The 24,806-nt window shown below is 34.1% G+C and overlaps 1 protein-coding gene across 2 annotated transcripts in view; it reads left to right on the forward strand.

Moving 5' to 3' along the window:
* Window positions 1-24,146, forward strand: part of LRCH2 (leucine rich repeats and calponin homology domain containing 2) — a 44,956-nt gene extending 20,810 nt beyond the window's left edge. For both annotated transcript variants that reach the window (XM_082770549.1, XM_082770550.1), the window contains exons 12-21: window positions 3,484-3,552; window positions 5,340-5,388; window positions 5,952-6,068; window positions 8,359-8,403; window positions 8,850-8,900; window positions 10,012-10,069; window positions 11,830-11,942; window positions 13,099-13,236; window positions 13,535-13,612; window positions 14,813-24,146. In XM_082770549.1, the coding sequence (XP_082626675.1) occupies window positions 3,484-3,552; window positions 5,340-5,388; window positions 5,952-6,068; window positions 8,359-8,403; window positions 8,850-8,900; window positions 10,012-10,069; window positions 11,830-11,942; window positions 13,099-13,236; window positions 13,535-13,612; window positions 14,813-14,932 (838 nt within the window). In that variant the 3' untranslated portion in view covers window positions 14,933-24,146. The remainder of the gene's footprint in view (window positions 1-3,483; window positions 3,553-5,339; window positions 5,389-5,951; window positions 6,069-8,358; window positions 8,404-8,849; window positions 8,901-10,011; window positions 10,070-11,829; window positions 11,943-13,098; window positions 13,237-13,534; window positions 13,613-14,812) is intronic.
* The last annotated feature ends 660 nt before the right edge of the window (window positions 24,147-24,806 follow it).

Below are 24,806 nucleotides of genomic sequence, written 5' to 3' on the forward strand. Positions count from 1 at the left end.
AAGAAATTGATACTGTGAAATGCAGAGCTTTACAAATTCAACAGTGTTGTATAATACTTCAATGGAACAGTAGAAATGTCTTAGGGGGAAAGATGGATGTCTTCCCTGTAACTCCGTATAGTGTACTTAAGAATTTGGCGGGAAGGAAAAAAATAAGAATGAAATCATAATGCTAACATGTTTTTTTATTAACAAAGCTATTAAAAAATGAGGAAGACTTCTGAATTCTTATTAAAAGATAAAAATATTTTTCTTAATTGTGATAGCTATTTATATTGTGTGTGGGTTTTGTCTGGTTAGTTTTAATATTTCTTGGGTATCTAATCATTTGAAATACCAAGCCACTCCTCTTCTGAAGTACTGCAACTTAAATTTTATTTTTGTTATACTTTGTTCTATCTCAACACAGTAATCTTCTTAAAGGTTTTACTTTATGTATATAAAGAGCAATCTTGTTAGTCAAATTTTACTTCTTAGTTTAAAGCTTTCTTACGTATCTTTAAATATATGGGGACAAAATCACCTCTGAGATAAAACTGTAGTTATTTTCAATTAGTAAAATATAATTTAATCCTGATTTTGAATCCATAGCGTGTGGGTTTATAATTCCTTGCCAGGAGTAATTCTGAATTGTACCAATTGTGCCATTTCTGAATTTGTGCAAAATATGTACAGCCTGAGTACACAGAATTCTCAAAGTGAGCATCATTAAATAATCTCTTACTAATCATATTTCTGTTCATTCAGTGTGTTTTCTTTTAATATTATGCAGTGTTTCTTTTCTTTTTGCTTGCTATGCTAATGACTTCCCTGTCCTTTCCCATCAACCTGTCCTGCTTCCTTCTTCCGTCTGTGGCTTTGATGTACATGAAATATGAATGCAGACGAAGGCCATTAAGCTATAGAACTTCATTCAGTGAAAAACTCTTCCAGAGGACAAGGGCAGCAGGACGTGCATCAAGGTATAAAGTGTTTGTAGAGCTTCAGATTTCCTAAGATAAAATGTGGACAAAAGAAACAGTTTAGGCCATTTTTTTTTTTTTTTTGAACGAAAGCAGAAAAAAGGGATTGTCTCAGCCTAAGATTTAGGTACAAAAAATAATTGCAATGCACTCTACTTTTATTTGAAATTAAATACTGTTACAGGAAAATTCTTAATTAGACAGCTGTTCAAAGCACATTTAAATGACTCCAAACTAGAAGATTATTTTCCTGTCCCTTTGGCATGCTTTATCTTCATTCTTTTTGTTTTGTTTTTAAATGTGTAATAGCTCAAATACAGATAAACTTTTTTCTTTTAAAACTTCTGGGTTTTAAAGTCATGCAAGTTCTTATTCAGGGGACTTAGTACGTCCATCAGTATGTCATTTGACTGATAATCTGTCCAAATGTTTTTTTAATTGGATTTGATAGTGTGTGAATGAACACAATGTCTGGCCTCTTTGCACCATTAGCACCACATTGAAGGGAGCATAATTTCATAATTTAAGCTACTTGAACTTTCATCCTGCCTACTCAGTTTTGTACTGTATTTCCTGGAAGAGAGAGAGAGCTTCACAACTGTGCTTATTTTTTCTCAGCTAAACAAATTATTTTGCCAGAAATTCCATAGTCTCTAACTTTCTAAATTCAGATTAATTTGATTTACTTTTTCTTCAACTAAAAACCTTAAGTTCCTTGTTCCATAGGAAACTCAGATTTTCTGATTGGACTAATAACTGCTAATCTGACAGGTACTGACTTTCCCATCATTATACTTCAGTTTTGAAATGGGAAGAGTCAAAAATGATTTTGTATTTGTTTTCTTGTTTTACAAAGTATTAAAATGTATTTAAAATCATAAGAAAACTTAGTTTATTATGATCTCAAACATAAATTATATAAATATTTAATAGAAGAAGTTTGGCTGAAGAACATATATGTTTGGCATTACTTTGGATAGGTTTTAATAACACTTCGTTTAATGATCATGAAAGTCAAATAGCCTTTGTTGCATAGAATAAGTGAATTTACATTAACATCATTTTGGTGAAAGCGTTGTATTAAAGTGCTTGGGTGACTCAAATTTCTAGTTCTTTTAAGCACATTTTGTCTTAATGGCCATATATTACTACAGTTTGTCTGAATTTCTCATTGTCTTCAGCTAAGGAGGTAAGGATAGGTTGAAATTCACTGTAAAAATGACTCTAAACTGGCTGTTTTATGATGTTTGATACATCATATGCTCTGAATATTAATTTTTTGTGAGACTTATTTCTGGCAATAGTGTAATTCTGGAAAGTACATTTTAAATTTGTTTATGAAGACAATATAGGGAGCATATGCTGCTGTCCAAATTATGTAGTTGTTTTACAAGCTTAACTTGTCTTAATGCTATTGAGGTTCACACGATCAGATTTAAACTGCAAGTGAGATAACAGAGCTCAAAGTTATGACAATATTCAGAAGTCTGAAAATTAATACGTCATCTAAAGTTCATTGTTTTACTGTCATATCTTATGATAATGAAATATTAAAAGGTGCCTACTGTATTTTACTGTCTTCTATTGAATTGCTGGTTTGCTTCTTGTTCTTCCTGATTCCTAATAATTTCTCTATATAATTCAGTGTAAACATACTTTGATCTCAGTCCTGCACACTGTGAATTCAGTGTTGAAATGTAATGTTGATACTCCCAATAATTCACCATTAATCATTCCAGTTGCTGTTTAACATGATTCTTAATTGAAAATGTGTTCATGATTGGTGTGGTATTTTCAACATTTTAACCATTCATAATAAACACCTCATATCACCTTCCTGTGTGTGCACGTACATGGTGTTTTTTACAGATTAAAAAAAAATACAAATTTGAATCTATTTTTAAGTTTAGGCTTTTTTTTATCTTATTTGGAGTTAAGGAGAATGGAATTTACACTGGTTCATTAGACTTCACTTAGTTCTTAGCTTGCATTTTCCTACTCTTTTTCTCCATTTTCCAACTCTCCTTTTTTCCCCTGACTTTCCTTTGCACTGCCAGTCTTTCTTACTCAGCTACCCTCTTACCTTTTCGTAAGACTGATTTCTTGTGCTGAATCTATTGTTTCCTGTCTGCTTTAGTTTGACCATCTTGTCTCTTCTAATTTTAGTGAACAGTGAGGCCTGTTGGTATATATTTAATAAGAAAATATTAAAAATTAAAAACACATAATGAGAGAAGAGGAGACTTCATTTTGGTTTGGATTATGTGATCAAGTTTTACTTAAAAATCAGAACTTGAAATAATACAAGAGCTGAAAGCTATGTTGCTGATTTGAATGGAAGCAGGATTGGGCTTGGATTTCACATATGTATATACATGCGTATGTATTCCATCTTTATAGAAAATGCCACCTTAATCTTCAAACTTTTTTCTACAGGAGAAGTTATACTGTGAAAGTAATATATATTCAAAGAAAAAGATTTAACTACAGAGCTGTTGAATAAATATTTTTTTCTTTATAGGCTTCTTAATCATTCAGCTTCAGTAAGCGCAAGGAACAGGCCAAAGCAGCCAATGGAATCTGAAAAATGGTATTTATCTACTTCATCACAGCTTTCAGTATTTTATTAAATTAGTTCTGATATCATCTTTTGTCCTAATGTTTTAATAAGATGAGTTAATAAGATGAGATAAGTTTTTAAGATGAATTTCAAGTTATACAAATTATCTGTTCCAAACTCAGTTTGGCTGTGCATCAGGTAGACAAAAGCCATAATTGCTGTTGGTGTTGCCAGAGAGTACTGGAGTGGTAGCTGCTGTCTACCTGTCTACAGTTCTCTGCTGTTCGGGTACAGATCAGATAAACTTTCATTGAAATAGAGAAGGGATACTGTGTAAATCTTCCAGAGTGATGCATCCTATTTTGGCTCTCTTTTCTCCCTGTGGTAGCTGCGTTAGCTGCAGTATTAAGGGGTTTGTTGTTTATGTGTTCTATGGCTATATGAACAGTACAGCAACTACTATATTTGGAGCTTGACAGTCCTCACTTACAATATTGTTCCTGGTTTTTGGGATTCTGTCACCTGTTGTAGTGCACAGCACTGTAAAGCTTCATATTCCAGAATAATCCAGGAAGGGTTGTATTTACCTTTTGCTGTATCCTTCATGAAATAAATAGTTCTGAGACTTTTTTTCTTGGAAAATAAGCAACAATAACAAACCAATTATGAGCTTGTACGCAAGATAAGATAAAAGTCGCAATTTTTTTCTTGTTTTTATTATGCTGATATATGGGAATTTCAGTCCCTTACTGTGAAAGTAACATATAAAGAGAATATAAAGGCTGCCATATCCCTGAAGAATTTATATTTATAGACCAGGTCAGAGCTAATAGGTACATACGTATCAAGAGCAGAACTAAATTATTTATTGTAGCAGTTCCTACATTTCTCAGTTGAATAGCATATCAAGCTAATGGACATGATTAGACAAACTTCCTATGCCTAACGGCTTTAAAAAATAGATGTATTGTTTTGAGGCAAACAATGAAGAACAAAGGAAAAAGAATACAAAGTAGCAGAAGCTAAGAAAAGAAGCTTCAATTTCTGTGCCTAGCTGCTTTCTGAATTTCTAGGATTTATCATAATTGCACACAGTGCTGTGTCATTACATTAAATCCCCAGCTGTTAGTCTTGGTGTATAGCTTCTAAGCCTGTTTTCTACCTTAGGTGTCAGAATGTGAATGAAATGGTTGTTGGTATGTTGATAGAAGTGAATTTCACGGAAGGATTTAGTAAGTTTTGAAGTGACACCGAATACAGACTTTTCTGTTTTCCTGAGAACTTTAAATAAGCTCAGGCACTGTTCTTGTTCTAGAGAGTCTGTGAGATTTTGCCATTTCATTTTCCCATGTTAAAATGTTTCTCCTTTCCATTGTTAGTACAAGCCTCTACTTTGCTATAGAGAGCTAACAGTGAAATGAAGGTTGAGTCTTCTAAACACTGAAGAACAGGCATTTTGTCAGCTTTGAACAAATGTTTGGATGGTTGCTTTGAGAAACAAACAATGGAGGTGCATTTCTGAAGATCAATCCACATTGTTAAGAAAGGGCTATATCTGAATAAAGTATTGAATAAAGTAATGTGGATGACACGTCAGCGTACTGTAAAGGAGACTGAAGAACAATTTGAGGTTTTACTTGCATAGCTCACACTTTTTAGTCACATCGTGGACGTGATTTACAGCTAGCCAAAAGAAATGTCGCAGATAACCTGCATGTTAAGTGATCACTTTTTTACTATTTTAAAGTGACTTTGATCTTGAAGTACACAACAATGTAGTAATAGAATTTCATAATGTCTTTCATTTTAATTTTTAGTGTCTCAACAGATGAAGTCAATTCTCCAGTGTCTCCATACAGCTGGCAGGTAAGTATCTAAACATAAAAGTGGTGATAGTTTTATTTGCTGTAAGTGGTTGTTTCTTGCGGAAAACTTCTGTGCTAATTTGCTTGCACACATAGTTATTGTATGTGTATAGTTGTGGTGGAAAATAAAAAGAAATTCATACACTTCAACATAATTTGACCAGTGTTATGTAATGCAAGCCTTTTTAAGAAGATGTAGTACTAGCTGTAAGTGAATATTCAGATTGAGAAATTAGATGTGCTATTGGCTTCTGATTGGCTCTTTGAAATTATTTATAGTAGCATTAGATGGCTTCTTAACGTACCTATGAATGTTAGGCTCAGTGCAGAAAAGGACATTATTTTCTTAAGAATTATTTCACAGTTTGTTTTTCCTGTATGAAATATATTTCAGAAGAAAGGAGCTAAGAGATTTCTAGCAGAATCACCATTAAGGTAACACTTCTGTGTCATAAAGTGAAATTGGAGAGGCCAAGAATTTATAACTGTAGTTTATAATAGTTTGCAATAATGTATGCAAGGTGTATTTACCTTTTATGTAAAAGTGCTTCTGAACTTTTCTAGCCATTGGAAAATCAGAAGGATTCAATGGATGAGCAGCATTGGCCAGAAATACAGCCAGTGATTTGGCAGAATGAAGAAAGGAGGAGAAGTAAACAAATTAGAAAAGAGTATTTCAAGGTAATGCAGGGTAGGGTAATGGTGGTGACTTTTTTGTCCTGGGTGCTTCGGGCTCTTTCTCCTTTACAAGTAATGGAAATTTTTGAGAATGCAAGGAATTATGTAACTAAGTCGAAGCAAGGAAATGTTATAGGTTGTACTGCTTGTAATTTTTATAGTTAAGCTGTAACTTTATTTGAATCTTTTGAGTCAAATAATACGTGTAATGTATTATGTATGAATGTATAATAATAGGGTAATGTGAAAGCACAGGAAAAGAAGAAGAAAGGAGTCCACTGAAGACTGTTTATTAATTATAAGAAAGTAATTTGCAGTTGTCGTCTTTCAAAGCTAGAAACTAATCTTCAGTAATTGGTTCTTTCTCAGCTTGGATCCAGTTTGAGGGATTTTTTTGTAGCCTAAGTCAGCATGGTTAAATGAGTGATTTACGCATTTTGGTTCTCTGCATCAGTTTGCATATAAGAGGTTATTTTCTCTATATTGATTTTGCTGTTTGCAGTGTGTATCATTGGTCACCAGATGTCAGTGTCTGCTTGTTGTAGAACAGATAGGAAGTTAATGCAGCAGCATCAAATAAATTTTTGTAGAATAGAATAATTCTGACCGGTGCTAGGTTGAGTTAAAATTAAATTCAAAAAAAATAAAATTAAATTCAAAAAAATTAAAATTAAACTCAAATTTTTATCGTGCTAAATACGTTAACAAACAAACAAAAAACCTTAACCATCTAAGACAATTTTATCAACCAAAGCGCATTTTTGCTGGAGGAGTTTGTAGTTGCTTTGGATTCTAGTTCCATCTAAGCTGAAATTCTGGATAGCACATCCACGAATGAAAAGAAGTTACTATGTGCTAGCTTTGGTATGGTTAATTACGGTGGAGAAATCTGAACAACGAACTGTCAAAGGCCTGTATAAAGGCACAGAAAATTAATATTTGGCTTATGAGTTACCAAATCAGTATGTTCCCTTGTAAATACATAGGAAATAATTAATTTCAAATACACAGGAAATATATCCCAGAAGCACAATACGCAGTCATGGATGTGTATAACATGTCACTACATGACTCCAGGACTGTGCATTCTGTTCATTGTTCCTTTTTTAACAAAAAAAAAGACATCAGTCAGTAACTCTCGAAAAGACACTTAATTTGTAATGAAAATGAATGGCAGTAGGATTCCTAACAAAGGTTATGTCTGTCCTAGACTTTGATTTTCAAAAGAAACACTTTTTACTGTACACTGACACGTATGCATTATTCAACATGTAGTTCAAACTTTAAAGCTGTTCAGAGTGCTCAGAGTTGTAACTTTGAAGGAGACAGTCATCTTCTATGTCTAACTAATACATATGATTTTCATATAACAGAATTATGTAAAGTTCCATATTTATTAATGTTAAAGAATGCAGTTGTGAGTCAGCTTTTTCTTTCTGAGAAATTCTTCTATCTTCTAACTAGAATCTGTATGCACCCCTAAAAATCTTTGAAGGAAAGCTATCCTTACAGTTCCAAAGTTATTCTTTTAATATATCCTGTGTTCTAAGTATATAATAAAAACAGGTAATGCATTATGTAAGTGCATAATGCACTTACAGTGTTGTGGAGGTATAACTCTTTCTATGTGCATTTTTTTTAACCTCTGGAGACAATGAAATACATTTATTTACCTAAATACTGCTTTTATATATTTCTTGTTTTGATCTCTCCTTCATTCCTACTGACTGTATTTCTCAGGTAATCAGGATGTGGGGCAGAAGCAATGTGCAAAAAATCAGGCAGACCTCTTCTGAAAAAGCAGTGGTCTTAGATAAAAGGATGTGATCAGGCTTTGCAGTTGTAAAGGAAATCTTGCCGTTTTTAACTTTTTTTTTCTTTTTTTTTTTCATTTTTTACTTTGTCAGGTCAATCTAGCCAAGTATAAGCAACCTTAAGAGCTGCTTTTACAGTATGTAACTTTCATGGGTTACACGTTATTTTTTCTAACAAAAAATGCATGAGAGGAACAGTTATTCAGGTCTTTCCGCTTGGGTCAAGTCTCATATGTAGTCAGTTCACATTATAAATGTATTTTTGAAATGTTTTTATTCTCTCAGCATTGTAGTTCTTGAGTAACCTAAGAACTAGATGTTCCCCGTCTGTTTTTTTGTGCTCCTTTTGATTTCTGTAACATGTTTTTTTTACTCAGCAGCTTCACCAGTAATAAGTAACATCTGAGTGATATCAGGCCATTTAGTTTAAATGAAAAACATACTTCCATTTTAAAGTAATAATTGTATGTGTTTTGCAGTATAAGTCTTCCAGAAAGAGTTCAAGTGGAAATGAAAATGATGAGGTAAGAAATAGTAATTGCATAGAATATGTAAGAAAATTGTTTTATTCGTTAATCTTCTATGAACACTTTTGAGCCACAGTCATGGAACAGGTCTGTGCGAACAGACTTTGCATTCCAAAGTCATAGTAAAAATATAGCACAATAAATATTATAGCCTATTTGAAAAAAGCCACCAAGACAGTATACTGGGGAAGAGTAGGGTAGTTACTTGCTTCAGTAATAACAAAGTTAATTGAGCTATCAAGCAAAGGTAATATAAAAGTAATATTCTATATAAGCAGTGAGCAGTTTCCTTGCTTTACATATTTTTAAATTCAGTTGCTACAAGTTTGTGCCATATTTGATAAATGTTGGATGTCTCATGTATGGTGTTTTTCATAATTTTACATTTTCTTGTTAAATCATTATTTTCATTTTATAATTCCATCTCTTTGGTTTCTTTTTAGCAAGACAGTGATAATACTAATGTGTCCCCACAGTCTCCTGTGTCGTCTGAGGTACAAGTTTGTGGTTTCATTTTTCATTCAAGAAACATTTCTTTGTGCACATTACTTGTGTCACCAGGTTTCCCATGCAGATATAAAGCTGGTAGTTTCCTTTGAAACTGGAGTTATGAATATTTCATCATACTAAAAAGGCAAAAGTAGAATCAGAGATGTGTATCATAGCATATTTTTACCTTTGCAATTATCTGATCTCTCCTGGATTTCTTCTTTTTTTTTTTTTTTGACTGTTGTGAAGAAAGATGCATTGTTTTATTTCCATTATTTTTTTTTAATGAAAATGACCAAGATAAATGAAAATTGGTGTATTTTCTAGTTGTCCCTATATGATAGCTGCTTAAAGGATTTCAAGTAAAACTTGTCTTTCAGTGTTCTGTACCTCATCATAAGGAACCCTCATGTACTGACACTGCTTGAGTGGTTTCATCCTTTATGATTGTCTGTCACCTTTGTGATACAGCTTTACAGTTTCATTCATCGGTTGCTTTCCTTTTTAAGGAATTTCCATTTAGTCTCACTGTGATTGCAGTACTCTAGTAAGCTATAAATAAGGCCTGCTAAAGATTAATGTTTCTGCCAGATGTCAGAAGGGAACCTAAGAGAGTGGAGTGAGTGGAACATCTCATAGAAACAATGGAAGTAGTTGAACTAGGGATAACTCATGTACATACCAGATTACTGAGTGCATCTTCCCTTTGTAGATGGTGACATAAGGAAAACATGATTTTCATAATTGAAAGTAAACATTTCTTAGGAAATTCAGTGCAAGGCATTGGGAAAAATTGTTGTATTTGCTTACATCTGGCTTAGAATTCAGTTCACAGAATGTTTTGTTTGAAATGTTTTAGAATAGATGTTAGTTAATCTTAGAATAGATTTTAGTTAATCTGGTGCTGCTTTGTCTTCCTTGATAAGATAATTTTATCTGCAGTTAGTGAGTTTACTTTGATTCCATTTACTTCATAGTATTCCCTTCAAAGCAGTGTTTTACAGTTAAGCGGAAGAGCTTTATTTTAGGAAAGAATAATTTAAATGCTATTTTGATGAAAACAAATGTTAATTATTGTAATAAATGGAAGAAAATTGACTTTGCCTCTTTTAACAGGATTATGAAAGGACAGATAGTAACACTCATGGACCATTTGGTCTCAGACCAAGGTCAGGTAAGCTGCTCTTCTCTAAAATAGCATGAGGGAACAGATATTTATTCCCCAGGATGGAATAGATGATAAGGACAACAGATGCATGAATTGAAATGAATGTGAAGGGAGATCACAGTACAGCATTTCACTCAGTGAACTTAACGTAAGCACAGTACTGGAAAATACATGGTTTGCCAAAGCATATGTCTAATAATTGAAAGTTCCCAAAGCTGCACAGTGATTTTTTTCGTAAATGTCACTAACTTATTTTCTGCATGTTTTGTCACTGTCAAAGAACAGGGAAAGAGCATTCAGTTATTTTTGAAACATGGCTGAGGCAAGAGAGCTTCATGAGAAGTAGGTTTTTTAAGTGATCCTATAAAAGGATGCTTGGATCAGAGCTTTGAAAGGAGTCATATATATTAGTGCTTTGTGTTGGAGGTATTTTCCAGCCTCAGTGATTCTGTGATTCTATAAGACTGCCATAGCCCCAGAAGACAGTTGTATCAGACTGGATTGTCTACATGACGCAGATGGCACCGTCTGGGCCCTCAAGTCACTTGTGACTTGTAAGCAGTTGCATGAAACTTCTGTTCCAGAGATAGGTTAGTTGTATATACCAGGACATACCTAGCAGTGCACGTCTAGAGGTTTCTGAGTTACATGCATCCTGGGCTGCAGGAAGATGTAGAATTGAGAGGACCAAGCAGACTTGTTGGACATTTCATCCCATTTCTTTGTGCAGTAGGAGTCATTGCCAGCTCTCAGCACTAAAACAGCAGGACCCATTTGCCTTAGTTCTAAGAGAGTGCTGAAAGGCATTTTTTTTTTCTTCGTTAGAACACAAGATCCTTGTCGTTTTTAGATGCTTCCAAAGACATTGTAGGTGAGATACAATTGTATTTTTCTGTGTGCAAACTACATAGTCTTGTATGTAAGGTTAGAGGAGTGGTTCCACAAGAATGTCTTTAAAATTTCTGTGACTTTTTTTTGGTTGTTTTATAGATGTCTTGCTAAAATCCAAACTGTTAGAAACAGTAAAGCGTGTTTTAAAAATGGAAGTACTGATTTTTTTTTTTTTTTTTTTTTTTTTTTTTTTTGCTCAAAAGCATAGGGTAAAATACTTGAGGATACAGAGGTATTGCTATGGAGGAATTTGTTTGCAAGGATTTTATAAAATACAATTGTTATTTGAAGGGTTTCCAAGAATGATGAATAGTAAAGTGAATGGTAGCTAGAGCATTTAAGACATGCTTTTTTAATAAGAGCTCTAAACTTTTGAATAAGACATTCCATGTTTTTCAGTTAGTGCTTTAATAAGCAATTACTTTGTCTCTGTGTATCACATGGACATACGTACATATATTTAAAAAGTATTCAATTTTAAGCTAGATCAGGAAGTCCTGTTCCTTTCTGTAGTTTCCTTAGTCTTTATGCTTGATTAAAAGTAAAACATAATGAAAACACTTTCAAAGCTAGCTTGCAAGATACACTTGCAGAAGTACAAATGGAATCATATACCTTAGATATTTGAATACTGAAGTCTATTATGCCTCTGTTTTCTAGTAACCTAGTTCCACTTAAATAGGATAGTTTGTGCATTTTATTCAAAAAACAAGTTTCATAGACAGTGTCTTTTACATCGCAATACTGAAATATATTTATTCTGTAAAGTGCCATAGCTTTTTTTACCCACTGTTATCCCTGGAGTTACTCCTCCCCACCATTACTTAAAAAAATAAATCTGAATTCTGAAAACTAACTTTGCTAATGTTCAATAGCTTTCAGCCGTGCATCTCGCCAAGACTATGGAGCGATGGATCCTGGATTTACAATGAGAAGGAAAATGGAGCATTTAAGGGAAGAAAGGGAACAAATAAGACAACTTCGCAATGTATGTACAATTGTTTACGATGTGGGTGCAGTGTGTTTAGTTTGTACCACAACTCAAACCTTTGTAATAAAAACCTGCAAATCCTTATGGATATACAAAGGTGTCTCTGTAGTGACATTTCTTTCTAAGTAATGTTATCTAACAGACTCCATTGTTACTATTTTTTGCTCCAAGCAAAACAGGAACCAGGAACTAAATGTTTTTAGTTTAGGAAAATGAAATGAAAAATTAAAGGCTTTATTTTTTTTAGGTTTTTGAAGTTCTTAGGGAGACCATAGGTCTGCTTGTGCGTGCTGCTATTTGACCTGAGATTTGAAGAAAGAGCTGGTCATAGTCTTCTGAATAGTCAAATGCTTTTTGAGAGTAGATAGTTGCTACAAATTGCATAATACTGAATAGAATCTAGGTGTCAGAATTCTGGTAAGGTAATTTTTTTCTGCCCTATATAGTTCTGTTCTTAAGATACTTAACAACTGTAGTTCACTAAATCTACCATGAATGATAAATACTGTTATAGCAGCTCTGCTTTCAAGGGCAGTACTAACTTCAAGTGTGTCTTTGGAGGCTGTTTCTGCCCTGTCTGGTCCGCTTCCTGAGCAATTAAAGCTTGTTGCTGGAATGGGATAAAACATTTCCTACTTCCTTTCTCTTGCAACACAAGTGTGGGTACTTCTTGGACACCCTTTCCTTAGCTATTTAACTGCTACTTGCATAAATGGCTTTACTTTGGGGTTGTGACTTCATCAGTGGTTGTGTTCCCTCCTCCTAGTAAACTTATATATGATTTCAACCCACAAATTCCTCCCACTAACAGTTGATGAGGGATTTAGCCTAACGTTTTGCTCTTAAACTCTGTGCTTTCTTGTGAGTAGTGGGTTCATCATAGGGCTTTGAGAGCTCTGTCATGGTAGTTGCTGGCTGAATGTCTGTCAACATATATGGTTTTTCATTTAAAAAAAAAAAAAAGCAAAGGGAATTATAAGCTCAATGATGCAGCTAACAGTACTGTTGTACTCAGTGAAGTGTGGATTGATTCCATTTACTTCATGTTAATATTAAAATGCCTTTTTAAAACTGCGTGCTTTAAAATACAGTCGATTTAAAGTTAATGATTAGGTAATGTTGAAAGTAACTTTACTTACGGGCTTTTTAACAGAATCTTGAGTCAAGGTTAAAAGTAATTTTGCCAGATGATATCGGAGCAGCATTGATGGATGGAGTAGTTCTTTGCCATTTAGCCAATCACATAAGACCACGCTCTGTTGCCAGCATTCATGTACCATCGCCAGCAGTGGTGAGTTGTTTATTTTACTTTTGTTGCATCTTATGTGAAAATAAGTTTTCAAAGTTCAGTGGTAAAAAAATCATGTATCATATTTGCTATACTAACTGGCTACATTCCTCACTTCAATTTTTTTTTCAAGAAGCATTAAACAAGGCTCAGTTTAGTTTAGCTATTTTCTTATACTTGAATCTTCATTGAACTTGTTCTAGTTTCTGTTTAAGCAACTGTTACTGAATTTGCAGAAATATACAGTCCTATACAGTCCTTCACAAATATGTGATGAAAATCTAATACCCTGTCTTTACAGCCTAAACTCAGTATGGCAAAGTGCCGAAGAAATGTTGAAAACTTTCTTGATGCTTGTAAAAAATTGGGTGTTCCACAGGTATGCTAATTGTTTTATTGACTAATATATTCACAGAAAGTATGTCAGTGAATACTGCAGTTGATTTTTTTTTTTTTTTTTTTCATGGGGGCAGAAAGGGAGCAGTAGTGATTATTACACTGACCAGGGAACTTAAAGGTATAAAAAGAATTTGTCTCCCTGGTCTTCTGGCCTGTGGTGTGAACTTTGAGGAAACTTTGGGTTTACAGTTATTTCCCAATAGCACAAATACTGACTTCCCTTTAAAATAAAATATCGTCTAAACAAAAGAACTGATGTGAGAGGATGATGTTGTAATATTTAAGTCTTTTGTTTAGCAATTCATTTTGGAGTGAATTTCAGTGTCTGCCTAGTAAAAATCAGTTAAATGCAGTTAAAGAAATATATAACCTAACTGTAGTTGCAGCTCACTATTCGTGCTCCTTTTGCCCAACTTCCATACTTTTCCCCTTGCCACACGTCCCTGTGCAAGAGGAAAAACGGAAAGACCAAAACATTTCCTGTATATTATGAGACACACAAAACTCATAGCATTTCACTGGAACAAGAAAAGTAATTAATGGATTTAAAACCCTGGGTTGCTGCTCTGCCACAGCTTCCATCTTGCATGGAATCACAGGACTTTCATAAGTTAGGAATGCAGAGATTCACCGGATACCGAGTTCCATATAGCACCATCTAACTGAGGGGAAGAGTATTTAACTTCTGTTGCAAAAGTCTTTTGAAACTGAAAGATGACTTCCTTGGAGAATGATTCATTAGTGAGGGCCAAAGTCTGTCAGCATTTCTGGGAGGTCCCAAGGGGAAAATTAGTAATATGCTTCCAAAACAGTGAAAAGAAGAAGCAGACCAGCAGTGCCCATCAACCTGATTTTCTTGCTTTACTTTTGTAAAGAATGTCTTTGGTTTTAGGGAATTAGCACAGTACTTATGTGTCTTAGTTTAATATTTTAAGTAAATGTTCTTTTTTTTGCTAGTTTCTGCATTCATAATTAAGTATTTTTTTCACAATTAAACAGTCAGATCTCAGATGTAATTTCTGAGTGTTCTGTTACTGTAGAGAACAACATGCAAAATTTAAAGTTGAAGACATTTTCTATGCAAATGTGTAATGTATGTGTGACTTCAGATAGAATGCTTTTGCTACCTAGCTTGGAAAAAGTGAATCAAGCTTAATACATGCACTACTTTATTTTACAGGAAAGACTTTGCTTGCCTCATCACATTCTGGAGGAAAGAGGCCTTGTAAAAGTTGGCCTCACAGTTCAAGCTCTGCTTGAATTGCCTACACTGAAAGTATCTCAGCTTTCCTCCATGTAACATGACTTCTTGGAAGCCAGGCAGCTTGCCATTTGATCTGTTGGATTGCTCTGGAGCAGTTCAGCTTCCTACATGGGAACATCCAAGCCATCAAAAACTAATATCTGTCCAGATGCTGTAGAGCGCCTTACTCTGAAGTTGGACATGAAAACCTTGGAGTCAGCTGACATTGAAAGACCATAATGATTTTTTGTCTTTTGGATGCACAAAGAGATTTTGGTAGCATCAGGTTCTCTTTCCAGTTCATTTAAGTTAAAACCTGACATTTATCATCTCAGAGTGTTACAGTTAAATGCTGGATTTCTTTTCTACATGGAAAATGTTGTTTGAATTAGTTTAGAAGTACAAAACCCAATCCCCCCTTGCTTGAATGATTAAAGTCAATCATTTGATTCAAAGGTAAAACAAAAATGTAGCGATGGTATGATGGTAAAAATACAGTGACTGATAATTGTAATCCACTTTCATTCTTTCAGAAAGCTTTATGTGTGTTCTTTATTTTTTTTTTTGCACTCCTGATTGTAACTTAACGCACTTCCAACATTGCCAGTATTTAGTCTGAGTGTATGGTGATTACACAAAACAGTATACAATGGGAAAAAGGACACATTGATTTTTTTCCAGTCTTCTAGGTTGGTGCCAAATATTTTTTTCAGTTGTACTGTAGATTGTTTACATGTGAAGTGCCTGTGTAATTGATAACTCTTAATAGTCTTAAACATTTTTGAAATTTCTTTGTTTTAAAATAGATAAAATGGGAATTTTTAAATATTTTAATAGTTTTTTGTAAAATCAATACGTGAAGATTTAAGTAATACTTCACATTTTTGATGTTGGGTGTTTTAAGTTTGTTGCACAATTGATAATTCTGTTGTCTAATAATTAGAAAATACTGTAAATACACTTTATTTATGATATTTAATTTGATAATACCTAATCATTTTTTGGTTTAATGTATTGTTGGATAAACAAAACTGTCTACTTTTCTTTGTTTGAGGCAAACAAATATACATGGTGAGTAAGATGTAAGGACTGGTTATACATACAGAATAATTTAGGACATTTTGATAAAACTGCCCAAATCTCAGGTTTATGCTGTGACTTTCAGGATTTTATGTAATATTGCTCCTGATTTCACTTTACATTTTTACAACAGGTATATCCATAATTTAGTTGAGAAATCAGTGTTTATCTTCATAGCGTTTACAGGATTTATTATGTAATTTACGGAATTGTGTGGCATAACACACAGATTAGTTTGTACGAATGTCACTGTGCTGAAACATTACTTTTCTGGGCAAATTTAAAAAAGAAATTCCCACTGCAGTGTTCTTTTTGAAACTTTTGAGTTTATGTATTTGCTTACTTCTACAGAGATTCTTGGTGTTTTGAGAACATTCTGAACCTACTCACAGTTGAGTTCCTTTCCAAACAAGTTGCAAATAATTTCAGTAGTAAAACTATAGTAAAACAGTAGTAAAACTGTTTGAATTAGTTTGTTCTTCATGAATGGGTAGCTCAATTAAAAAAAAAAAGTTTTGACTGTCACAGATTTCCTATTTTAGGCTAAGTTAATTTTAATGAAGGTATATATTTGCCTAGTGTGTAACAGGATTTGATTCTGTTCTTTCCAATTCGTCAAGAAGCCATTTAAGGCTTCACAGCTCATTGAGAAGCCTTAAAACTGTGTTTAAAGGGTGTAAAACTTAATTTGCAAAGTCCTAGATCTAAATCTTAGTTTCTTTAAATAAAATATGTATGCTCTAGGGAACCTGCTTTGGCAGGGGGGGGTTGGACCCGATGACCTCTTGAGGTTCCTTCCAACCCCTACAATTCTGTGATTCTGTGTGATTCAGTAATCTATATTGCTTTGACCTTTGAAACATGGTATTTACTGTATCTCTAATTGGGTTTTAAATCATTTACATAATACTTACTTTAACAATTTAAATTATTTTTTACAAACGGCAATATCTGAAGTCATGCTAAGACTAAAATGAAAAAGTAATATATTAAGCAGACTTCTTGTTACTGTGTGCTACATTTGAAGAACATTTTCAAAATGAGTATTTCATTGTCTTTCAATTCCTTGCTATATGGTATTTGATGGCAATGACAGTAATGAAGTTCTGCTTCAGTATGCTAGCCATAGAATTGATACCTGTAAATTGCCACTTTAAATTATCTAACGTAAACCAATCTACACTACTATTTAATTGCCATTTAAATGTTATCTTAAAGTAACGCTCTTATCCAAACAGAAATAAATTTATGAAGTTATCATATCACAGTGTAAACATTTAAGAATTCCCTTGATGTAGCATGCCAGATCAGTTATTTAATCTTATCATATTATTTCCTAGGTAGCATGAGAACTGGACATGGAACTAATGTACTCACTTTGAATTGTACCTCTGAAATTGAAAACTATGGAAATAGCATTTATTTTTTTTTTTAACTACTCTAGAATTCTTCCCCACAGGTTTACTAGGACCAGTCTGGCTTTGCTGCTCTTTGGAAATTATTATGGCCTTCTTAATGCTTATGGGAAAGGATATTCATGGTACTTAGAGGATTCCCTTCTTAGCATTGCAAAGGTTAAGGCCTTCCAGTATCCTTAGGAGTAGTCTGAGAAAAGGTCTGCTGTGCCTGGATGAATCTTCTCTCATCTTTCTTTAGGTGCTTCTACAAATAATTCTCTAAAGTAATGATATAATTAGCTGTTACCTTTGTGATTTTTAGAAGCAACTGCAGAAGAGATAATAAAAAAAATAATTTGAAGGTAAAATTTTAATTTTAAAGAAGCATATGGGAATTGTTGCTGTCCTCCCTGTACAAGAAGTTGCCTACTATCTTCTCACTTTTTATTTGACTTCTAGCATCTTATTTTTTGTTTTGTTTACTGATTTAGTGACTTCATGTTATTTATTACTGCATGTGACCTCATCCTCCCTCTTTACTTTTTAAAAGTGACTTTTTGACTGTCTTTAGTAATTCTAGAGTCCCTGCTCCAACAATTAACACATAAGAGATATTCTGTCCCTATTTTGTTGACGATGCAATGTCATTACTTAATGTTTGATGCAGCTAATGGGTTGTTAAAATCAGAGGCCTAATTCTTATCATAGTCCCTCATGTTTTTTCTTTTGATGTGAAGAAAAGATAACATGAAAAGCTTTAGGAAACTCTATTACGTTTCCTAAATAAGTCTCCTAATAAATTTAAGTTAACTAGGGTGCTTTTGTTATTGTGGATGCTATACAAAGTTACTGCAATAATGTGATATGAATTGTAAATTACTGACAGGGTTTCTGCCCTTGTGTATTTTTTCTATTTTCTATCTTATTGGATGCAGCATCTGGCACATGAATGATCTTTTTTTAAGCAATAATGTCTCAGATATTGTGAGATCTTAGATCAGTAGCACTGAAATAATTAAAGTGTGGTGACTTCAGACACAGTATCTCAGAAATGCTTCCCATCTATTCTATAACACTGCCAGTCCAGTGTGCTAGTTGGAGTATCGCTGGAGCCCCAGAAACCTGTCTACACACATGTTATGGAAGGCCTTCAGATACATAACCAAAAATTAACATTATCATAAAATAGAGGAGTACATTTGAAACTATAAATAACTGACATGAGTCATAGGAATTTCTAGGTAAAATCCTAGCAATAATGGAGTCAGTGTGAATTTTGCCCTTGACTTCAGTAAAAGATTTTACTGTTAGATTATGGAACACCTGAGGTAGAGGCAGTGGTGAAACATGACTTAAACTTGTTTGAAGTGAGCAAAGCTTTAGTGTCAATTTATTGACAAAAAATAGTGATCTCTGGTTAGCAACGGGAAGCTGCTAATATTACACATTGATTTATATATTTAATACAAATATTCTGATGTGCCATACAGTATTAAGATGGTAGGAAAAATAACTCTTAAGCACTGCTTTCATACTCTGGAATGTATGTCACCTCAAAAAATTACACGTACCATCAGTTACTTTACTGTGCTAAAACCTTTCTTATTTAAAATATTTGATAATTTAACGACACTCTTCTCAGATATAAATCTGGCCAAATTAAAAAATAAATTGAAAAGATACCTATTATCCCTGAAAGCAAATTCCCATGTATCCTCAGTATTGAGGAGAAGGACAAGTTTGGTATTATGTCCTTCTGCTAATTTAAAAAATTTTAGTATAAAAGGTAACTCTTGTATGTAATGCAGCAGTCTCCCTGTTTGTCTCTGGATAGGGCTGTATACCAATGCAGAAGTCAGGTACTTTAATAATGTACCAAAATATTAGTCAAGTAGTAAGCAAAACCTTATTCAATGTTAAATCAATATATATTAGTGTCAGGATAGTGGATTTCAATGGAATGCAGAGTAAGCGTGAATTTTTGAAGGAGTTTTTGCACTTTCTGTGGATTGGAAATGATTTTGTACCGGTAAACAAAATTCCTCTTTTTTTCCCTCACGAAGTCAGGCTAATGTCTGTTTCTTTTGAGAAGTATATCAGATTAAACAGTGACCCTTACAACATAAGAGCTGATGAAATATTTCCAGCTTACAGATAACCCTTTTAAATTATTTTAAAAGAGAAAATGCCACTATGGCCAGGAATTGGAAACAATATAGCTGTCCAAGGAGAGGTTACTCTGAGTTGCAACATGAGTGTATGTTAAATTACTTCAGAATAAAAAGGTTTTTTGGAAAGAATTAGCAGAGGAAAAAATGTTTTTGAAACTACATCATGTTGAGGGACACTGGGGTCTGACCAGTTCCTGGTCCATCTTTAACTTGGACCTTTCTGTAGAGGTTACAGTAATGAGAAGATTGGCATCTTTGTTTTCCCAGAAAGATTGTTTGATTTTGGATAACTATGCTGGTTCTGCAGGATTCATTGTGTTAATTGTGCAGAGAGCACTATCCATCCCCAAGCACAGGCACCTCGCTGATGCCACGTGCCTTCCCTCTGGCCTTCTAATCAGGCGAGGAGCTACAGTGGGCATGGGTGTCAAGGCGTGTCTGGGTGATGCGCCTTCTGAAGTCATCATCTCCTTGCTTTGTGCTGCCGCCTCCTTCCCCACTAGCTGGCATTCTTTTAAATAGATGGTTGCAATCTGAACAAAAAAAAATATAAGGAAAGTGATAATATCTAAGAGTAATAGAAAAATAGATGTTTGATAATATTTACCTTCTACCAGTAAAGACGTGAGATGGAGAAAGCTTGTTCTAGAAACCAGACAACTACACTTGCTGAAAACTGCACCATGACTCTAGCAGGTTAGGGTCACTTGTCCTCTTGAATTAATAAAAATGATACAGTTTCCTCTTCAACGTGCAGAACACGCTCTGGGATATATGTAATTTAAACGTGAGGGAAAAGCCAACTTTTTAATCAGTGATTTTGTCAGATATTTTAGGTTACCTAATATGAAAGCATAAAATTATCTTCCTATCAAGAAAGCACCTTCTGCTGATCTTGTTTGTTAAAATAGAATGTGACGAGCTGAATTCCAGTTTAATCTTGCCACTACAGGAGCTCCTGGCTCTGGCTCCTGTGTTTTTTACACAATAAACTGCTGCTTTGCTTTATTTGTCTTCACGTATTTCACATCCTACAATCCTGACATTATGTACAGTAAAACTGTAGTTTTATGCTGTATTTGTTCCATTGCTGTTTTTGACTTTTCCAATATGGCAAGCAAAGGGGATTGCTATAAACTACGTTATGAATTTCTGTGGAAGGAATAGAAGTTATTGTAAAAATGACATCAGACATTTCATAGCCAACTACAGTTTTTAAGGACTTTTGAATTTTTTTTCCTCATGCATACACATTTTAGAATCCTGATCTTGAAACAGACAAACCAGCTTTAGTACGTCTTTAAACAACGTGCTTAGTCCCTTAATTAGTCCCTTTCCATTAATGGAAAAGAATGGCTTGAACTGTGACAGCATATTAAATTGTTTTGGGAGACTTTCAGTTGATTTCAGTGAGATCAGAACTTCCCTCAATAGTTTTGGAAGTGAGTTAAAACATGAAGTCAGTAATTTAAAATGAATTTGAGGCATTAACAAGGATTTCCTCACTTCATTCAAAATTGTGTGAAATAAGGCAAACATGACGCTTATTTCCCAGTTCTAAGGGCAGATTGTGAAATAGCTACAATTTGGAAATAACCACAATGATACTTTTTCTTTTGTTTTTAAATACAAGTGAACTGATGAAATCTTTCCAGAATTGCTGTATTCATTTAGATTTGGTTGTGCCATTCCTGGCGTGAGAACTCCCACTGTTCAGTATTAAAACCCTTTCTAGAGCATGTGCAAGATTATGCTTTTTAAATGAAAATGTTAACACATTTGAGGTTACTGAGTTGATGCGATTTGGTAAGCATTGCTGCGACTCTGGGATTTCCTAGTTGCAACAATTAATGTCTGTTGTACCAGCAGGTAAATTTTTGATGCTTGTGAGGGGCTTGTGGAGTCATTGCAAAAGGGTTGGTTAGTGGATTATGTTGGAAATGTGAATACTCTTTTACTATTGTGTAATGTGTAGAACAGGGAAAATGTGATCGCTTTATAGTTATCACTTGGTATTCAGTTATTTTTTTTTTTATAATTTGTGGTTATAAAACTCAGAAAATACAACATAGCCAAATGATCGGTATATAAATGTGTGCAGAACATGACAGAAGTAGTTCTGAGGCACAGTTGGAGAGTGATCATTTAAAAATAGATGCTTAAGTTGTGTATATACTTGTAACATCTATTTGATAGTGCAATTCATTTTGCATTTCATGTTCTTGTAAAGTGCATTTTCCACACTTCTGAAGTTTGTCTACCTGTACAATACTGTATTAAGTCTTTTTTTTCAGGACTTCCATTATTGCTGGAGCTTCCAACATGTATATGTTTTTTTTTTTTTTTTTTTGGAAAAAATGTTCCTACTGTTATTTTTTGTAAATAGTTTTTGTATTAAATTTGCATGGATAAAACCCACATTTCCAAAACCAGTGTACATACTATGTGTATAAAATACAAACTGTTTCATAACTCATGTAGTCAATTTATTCAATTTGATTTCACCTCAGTTTTTACATATACTTCAGTTGGTACATATTCATGGTAAATAATGAGAATTTGTATGTCCTTTCAAATGTATATATTGCCATTTTGATATGCAATTAGGCAAGTCACTTATCTCTCTAAAGAAATGTTGACTCCTATGCCATGGAAATAGATGATACTTCTATATGTGAAGTATGTTAGATTTTCTGGTTGAACAACAGAAAAATCAATGGTGAGAATAAGCAACGACAAATACACATTCACTTGTATCAGCGTATTTATTCATTTGCAAGCTTTTCCTGTCTTACACAACATGAAAGCTACCTGATATCTTCTTTTAGCACGTGTTTGGCACAACATAGGGTTTTTAAAGTAGGATCTGCTTTCCTTCCACACCCTGGGCTAGAGGTAGTAATAGTACAGACCACCTTTTGCTTGTTTTGCAGTCATTAATTCCAGTGCTAGGGAAACAGAACTGCCAGGTTTTGCCAGTAGCTATAGTTACTTTATGTAGGTTGAAATATACCATTTAACAAAACTGATTGTTACTTCTAATTTCTTAGTGAAATTCTTCAAATATTTAAACAATGCCAACCTGAATTTAGGTAGTGAAAGATCTTTGAGAGATGTGTTTTCCCTGTGAGACTTTTTGTTCTCCACCTGCACCACCCACTTGTTCTTCATTTGTTGATGAAGCACAATTTGGGACTTTTAAAAGCAGAAATTGAGGAACAGCATTACTAGAAGTGAGCATCCCTCAACAAATGCATCTGGACAGTTGGACCTTTTTTTTTTTTTTTTTTCCAGTTAGTGCTGAACTGTTTGTGAGTGTTTGTTCCAAGTCTGTTCAGTTTCCAGCTCTAAAGAAAGCTTTACTCTTCCAAAAAAACTTTCTGAGTCTACAAGAGGAATGTCTGCACATGCCTCTGTTTGAGGCTGAAACAACGAACCAAGTTAGTCCTTCGCCATCTGTATGAGGAAAGTCACTGTTGAAGAAGGGAAGTGTTGTAAGCAAAATAAAAATAAAGGCAATTTCCACAAGACTTCTTGAGAGGAATTGCAGATTAATGAAGTCTTTCAGTGTAATTAATTTTAATTTGTTAGATTTGATCAGGGTGCCACAAACAAGTAAGTTGCTTCATAATTTGGTTATTAGCTGCCTTGGTAAAGGTGTCTGCTGCTGGCAGACTGCATGCATTCAAACAGTGTTTGAGAACTAGTAAATGAGTACATTTTACAGAACGCAGTGTTTTCACCCCTCAGTGATTCTCCAGGTAGTTGCTCTTGGTTTCTTACAGGCTATTCTGACTGCACTTTCCTTTCACACATGGCCACACTCCACTTCTGTTTCCTAAAGCAAAATGCGAAACACAACTTATCTTTTCACAGTTGAAATCTGTGTTTCCTACCGTAATCTATCAGATACCTGCAATGTACTCATGGCATTCCTGTTCATATACCCTTTTTTTTTTTTTTTTTCCAATTTCTAGAGCTGCTCTTACGTGCTGTTTAAGGCTCATTGTTAACAGCTGTAGCCTTTTAACTTTTCTGTCTGATTAAGGTAGGTCTACACTCATGATGGATGTAATTACAGTGCTCCAGGCCAGCATTGCTATGCTGGTACTCCTAGACTGTGGAAGCTACTTGAGGGCTTAAAATAAATAAATCAACTCCTCATCCCTGGGTTTGCAGAAGTTTACTGTTTGAGACTGTATTCAAACACATTAATCAGTTACTCTGACTACAAACATCATTCAAATGGCTGTATTCTTTCCAAGAATATTTTTCAAAAATATAAAGTTTAATGTTGCAATAACTTTAGCACATTAAACCAATTTGCAAAATGTGTATATAATTGTTTGTCTTTTTAATTAGTTATGCCTCATTAGTAATGGGATCTCATACTTAATAATGTTCTAATTATATAGCCAAAGAGTAGATTATAATACAACCAGCTGGTTTTCAGTTATAACACATTGCCTTCAGAACGGAGGGATGCATAACTCAGTGCAATAGCTTACAGCTAATGGTAAGAAGAATTAAACTTTTCTGAAATTCACAAGTGATTGTTAAAGGTTTGACTTTGTATCATCTTACCATAGCTTTCCTAACAGTGGGGAAATGGAACAACTAGATTGTGTACAACTGTAGCTTTTTTTGCTAATATTTGCATATGGCAAACTTATTCTAATATTTGTATTTTTCAGCAACTTAATAAACATCTTCCTAGAGTATCATAATTATGGCTATTGAATTTATTTCATTATCAAAATTCGTTAAAATTTTTGTATATAAAAAAATAATAAAATGGGTGTCCATGTGATCTTTGGCTCAATAACTGCAAATTGGAGAAATGACAAGTGATTTTGCCAGGTAAAACTAACACAGGTTTTGTGTTAGCTGGTCCTGGAAGATCTTTGTTATATACCCATTTCTGATGTGTTGTGTGCCAATGAAGAATCACCTCTCCTACTAGAGCCACAGGAAGAGAAATACCTAGGTTGGTAACTAAGAATGCACCTGTGGGATTATATATATGGAACCATATATTGTTGCCACCACCCTAGCATACAACTGAGAGCTTACACTCGTGCAGGGGACTGCAGAGCCTACCACTAGAGCCTACCACTTCTTGCACTCTTAACACCTTTTTGCATTTTGACACCTTTCCTTCCTGCTTGCACGTGGTATCACATCCCCCTGTTTATGAGAAAGTGAGTTGCAGGTGGGGTTGTCATAGGGCTCACTGCTTGCTGAGTTGAAGGTGCAAACCTTCCAGAGGACCCTCTTCTCGCT

Source organism: Aythya marila, assembly GCF_965140915.1.
Source record: "Aythya marila genome assembly, chromosome: 13".
NCBI classification, from domain to species: domain Eukaryota; kingdom Metazoa; phylum Chordata; class Aves; order Anseriformes; family Anatidae; genus Aythya; species Aythya marila.